The 5,275-nt window shown below is 43.5% G+C and overlaps 1 protein-coding gene across 1 annotated transcript in view; it reads right to left on the bottom strand.

Moving 5' to 3' along the window:
* Positions 1 to 5,275, bottom strand: part of RBM34 (RNA binding motif protein 34) — a 46,340-nt gene that overhangs the window by 20,621 nt on the left and 20,444 nt on the right. Inside the window, exon 8 of the mRNA XM_011935730.1 lies at positions 572 to 803. Coding sequence (XP_011791120.1) covers positions 572 to 803 — 232 coding nt within the window. The remainder of the gene's footprint in view (positions 1 to 571; positions 804 to 5,275) is intronic.

Consider the following 5,275-nt stretch of genomic DNA (forward strand, 5'->3'; position numbering starts at 1 on the left):
CTTGGGAGGTTAAGAAGGGCAGATCGCTTGAGCCCAGGAGTTTGAGACCAGCCTGGGCAACACAGCGAGAACCTGTCTCCAGACAAAAATACAAAAAGTAGCCAGATGTGGTGGCATGCGCCTATAGTCCCAGCTTCTCAGGAGGCTGAGGCAGTAAGATCACTTGAGTTCAGGAGTTTGAGGCTGCAGTGAGCAATGATCATGGCACTATACTCCAGCCTAGGTGATAGTGACTATCTGGACCTATCTGGAAAAAGAAAAGAAAAAAGAAAAACATCTTTAAACATATGGAGCTTATATTCTAGTAGCACATAACAGGAGATAAGGCTGAAAGAAAGAAACCAGGCAGGACATCACTGCAGTATTCAAATATAATCTGCAAAAGCCTGAATTAGGGCAGGGACTGCAGGAACGAAAAGGAGGGGGTGGATATTGGAATCCATTTATATTAGGATGATTTATGTAATAATTTACAATGAAGTTCTATCCATGACTTATTATTGAATGCTTATTCAACACAGGAAGAACAAAGTTATTAACTTCTCTCAAATTTTACTATACACAAACTTACCTTCTTATTACATGTAACAGGCAAATTCCCAACAAATACAGTTCTCTCGTTCTTTAATCTCTCTTCTTCTTGGTTGATTTGAATTTTCTTTCTTTGACTGACAACTGTGTCATCTATATCATCAAGTATTTTTCTATCTGCTACTTTAACAGCAGGTTGAGAATTTTTCCTTTTCTGCCCTTGTTTCTGGTGAATTTCTTCTTCTAAATCAGCACTTGCTAGAGCACTTTCCCTTTTTAAGGCAAAAAATAAAACAAAATAAGCAGTAAGAGTCATACCAGGTAGGTCTAGTATTTGACAAAGCGCAGCCCTACCTTCCCAATTAGAAATATTTTCCAATGTCTTCTGAATTTTCCTAGATTTACCACTCACAAATATATCAAAATTTTTAAAGCAGCTTTATCTAAAAACTGACTAGTATCTTTAGAAAAAAAATGATTTAACTCAAGAGTTAGAAAAAGTTAAGCTTTTTTTTTTTTTCTGGAGACAGGGTCTCGCTCTATACCCAGGCTGGAGTGTAGCAGCGTAATCACAGCTCACTGCAGCCTCAACCTCCCAGGTTCAGGCAATCCTCCCACCTCAGTCTTCCAAGTAACTGGGACCACAGGCACATGCCACCCACCTGGCTAAATTTTTTTTTTTTTTTTTTTTGAGACGGAGTTTTGCTCTGTCACCCAGGCTGGAGTGCAATAGTGCAATTTCGGCTCACTGCAACCTCTGCCTCTCGGGTTCAAGTGATTCTCCTGCCTCAGCCTCCCAAGTAGCTGGGATTACAGGTGCCTGCCATCACGCCTGGCTAATTTTTTAATTTTTAGTAGAGACAGGGTTTCATCATGTTGGCCAGGCTGGTCTTGAACTCCTGACCTCAAGTGATCTGCCCACCTCAGTCTCCCAAAGTGCTGGGACTAAAGGTGTGAGCCTTTTATACATACACACAAATATATATACACATATACACATATGTATATACACATATATACACACACACACACATATTTCTGAGAGAGTCTAGCTCTGTCGCCCAGACTGGAGTATAGTGGTGCAATCTCAGCTCACTGCAACCTCTGCCTCCCTGGTTCACAACAATTCTCCTGCCTCAGCCTCCCAAGTAACTGGGATTACAGGCGCCTGCCACCACGCCCAGCTAATTTTTTTTTAAATAGAGATGGGGTTTTACTGTGTTGGCCATGCTAGTCTCAAACTCCTGGCCTCTTGATCCACGTGCCTCGGCCTCCCAAAGTGCTGTGATTACAGGCATGAACCACCACGCCTGGTTTCCTTTTATATTTCTTTAGTAGAGACAGGGTTTTGCTATGTTGCCCAGGCTGGTCTTGAACTCCTAAGCTCAAGCCATTCGCCCACTTCAGCCTCCCAAAGTGCTAGAGTTACAGGCATGAACCACTGCACCTGCAAGAGTAAGTGAAGCTCAATTTTTGAACACATTAAATCTGCCAGGCAACAGCAGCAGCAAGTTCATCTAAACAGAAGCTGATTCACTTAAAGCTCTTGGAGATTTAGTTTACACTCTATCAATGCCTAATTTCATTTTCTACTCTAGACCTTTAGGGGCACTATCACACTCCCTGAGACTTTAAAAAGGTTAATATGGCAGCCGAGTACTTACTTACTCTGTACAAGCAACATGGCCAATAGGAAAAACCAGATTCCCTACTTCTAATACTTCTGTAATATTGAAAGGACTCTTACCAAAAGTAAATTGTGAAATGGTAAATACAATATAAAGTATTGCTGGATATGGATAAGCAAGGTCTGAGCATCAATCTGAAAGGAGAACTAAAGGATATTAAGGAGTGAGGGAAGAGAAGAGCCAATAAGAATCATAAAAATGACTCAACTCATCAGCAAATACTTACCAGGTTCCTACTCAGTTTTATGCTCTGAGGATACAAAGATAAAGAAACAATCAAAGGCCTCCAGTAGTCTAGTGAAAAGACAGACCAAGTTCACAATAACATGGTGACAACTATGATATATGGTATGCACACATAAACAAGAAAGGCTTCTCAGAAGAGGAAATCAGTGGCTGGCACACAGTCAGCTTTTATTAAGCTGACTGTTATTACTCCTCCCCTGAGGACAGGGTCCATGTCTAGTGTTTTGCTCACCACAGTATATAAAGTGCCTAGCAGGAGTGAAAGGAAATGAGACAGTACAGTAAGGTGGGAACCAGGTCAGGAGGGACCTTCACTGTTACACAAATGTGGTTAGATTTCATCCTATTGAAGATGAGGAGACACTGAAGACTGAGAGCATCTAAAAAAGACCATTTGGGCAGAAGAGTGGAAGGTAATTAGAAAGGGGATAAGGTTGGAGAAGGGAGACCAGTAAGGATATGGTTACAACAGTGTGTATCTGAGAAGACTAATCAGACTGACCAGAGCAGGGAAGGAGGTGAAGAGGAAAAGGCAGATTAAAGAGATAATTAAAAAACAGCATCATCAGGACTTGGCAACTGATTAGCTAAGCAAGGAGAGGAAAGAAGATGGGATGACTCTCGGGCCACTAACTTAGGCAACTAGAAGGCTAGTGGTAGCACTCGTGCCAAGGAACAGGTCTGATGAGAATGATGAGCTCCCAGTGGAGCATTCTTACCTGGAGGTACACAGGGAAAAAAGAGGTGCAAATGCCAGGAGGCAAACAAACATACATGTCTGGAGATCAGGAGAGAGATCATGGTGGGCACAAGAGATACTGCCCCCAACAAAGGGTGACAAAGGGTCAAAAGAACATGACCAAGAATGAGACCCCTTAGGGAAATGCACATTTAAAGAGCAGTCAGAGGAAAAGATACCACAATAATCCCAAGAAAGAATTGGCCAAGAGGACAATCAGAAGAGATTTCTCTCAGAGAATCCAGTAGCTTCAACAAGAAAAGCAGCTATGTGAAGGGTAACAGAGGACTCATAAGACAAAAGCTGCACTGCCCATTACAATGTCAGAGAGGTCAGGGTGGCCTCAGCGAGCACTGCTTCAGTGGCACAGTCAGGACAGAGAATAAAACCCGCCACCACCAGAATGCAAGTGCGTGGAAGGGTGAACAGAGTCAAGAAAAGAGAGAAAGTAAAAGAACAGACTGCTTTTCCTAAAAGCTAGACTGAAGGGAAGGACTGTGGGAATGGCAGCAAACAGAGACACGCAATTATATGGGTTTTTTTTTTTTTTTGGTGGTTGGGGGGAATGTCCTTTTTAAAGATTAGAATCTTGACCACATCTATATAGTAGAAAGAGGGATAAGGGCCAGGCACAGTGGCTCACGCCTGTAATCCCAGCACTTTGGGAGGCTGAGGCTGGTGGATTACCTGAGGTCAGGAGTTCAAGGCCAGCCTGGTCAACATGTGAAACCCCATCTCTACTGAAAAAACACAAAAATTAGCTGGGTGTGGTGGTGGGTGCCTGTAATCCCAGCTACTCAGGAGGCTGAGGCAGGAGAATCGCTTGAACCTGGAGGCAGAGGTTGCAGTGAGCCGAAATTGCACTACTGTTCTCCAGCCTGGGCGACAACAGCGAAACTCCATCTCAAAACAAAAACAACAACAAAAAAATGAGTGACAAGGGAAAGAGGGGAATGTGGATGGATCTGATGGCACAGTCTCTAAAATGGCAGAAGAACATACATGGTACACACAGCAACCAGGTGGTTGAGTTAATATTGGACAAGAGGGAAGACACCTAAGAAAGAGGGGAAGAAATAAGGCTGTGTACAGATACATTAAGTTTAAATAGGAGGACAAAAATAGCAGTTCCCAACTGTTAGTGATTAATAGCTCCAGAACTGGTAAAAAGGTCTTCAGTTGAAAGGAGAAAAGGGAAAAGGAAATAAGGGGTTTGAGGAGAGTGACAAAGAAGAGAGGAATGAAGACTGTTACCTAGGTACATGTGATGGGATCACTATTTGGATCATGATTCAAATACACTGTTAAACAACGTTATGCTGGCCGGGCATGGTAGGTCATGCCTGTAATCCTAGCACTTTGGGAGACGGAGGTAGGACAGTTTGATCCCAGGAGTTGAGGACTAGCCTGGGTAACATAGGAGACCCTGTCTCTATTTTTCTAATTAAAAAAAAAAAAAAAACCTGCCTGGATCACTTGAGTCCAGGAGTTTGCGACCAGCCTGGGCGACATAGCAAAATCCCGTCTCTACAAAAAATACAAAAATTAGCTGGGCATGGTGGTGTGTGCCTATAGTCTAAGCGACTCAAGAGGCTGAGGCAGGCGGCTGGATTGAGTCTACGAGGCAGAGGTTGCAGTGAGCCACAATTGTACCACTGCACTCCAACCTGGGTGACAGAGCCAGACCTTGCCTCAAAAAAAAAAAAAAAATGTTAATGAGGGTAAAGAATAAATTTAAGAACAGCAAACGTGTTCTTAAACATACTTGTGCGGTGGCTCACATATGTAATCCCAGCACCTTGGGAGGCTGAGGCAGGTGGATCATGAGGTCAAGAGTTCAAGACCAGACTGGTCAATATGGTGACACCCCGTCTCTAGTAAGAATACAAAAATTAGCTGGGTGTGGTGGCGCACACCCATAGTCCCAGCTGCTCGGGAGGCTGAGGCAGAAGAATCACTTGAACCCGGGAGGCAGTGGTTGCAGTGAGCAGAGATTGCACCACTGCACTCCAGCCTGGGCGACAGAGTGAGACTCCGTCTCAAAACAAAACAAAACAAAACAAAACCAACC

This window comes from Colobus angolensis, unplaced genomic scaffold (assembly GCF_000951035.1).
Source record: "Colobus angolensis palliatus isolate OR3802 unplaced genomic scaffold, Cang.pa_1.0 Scaffold148, whole genome shotgun sequence".
Taxonomy (NCBI): domain Eukaryota; kingdom Metazoa; phylum Chordata; class Mammalia; order Primates; family Cercopithecidae; genus Colobus; species Colobus angolensis.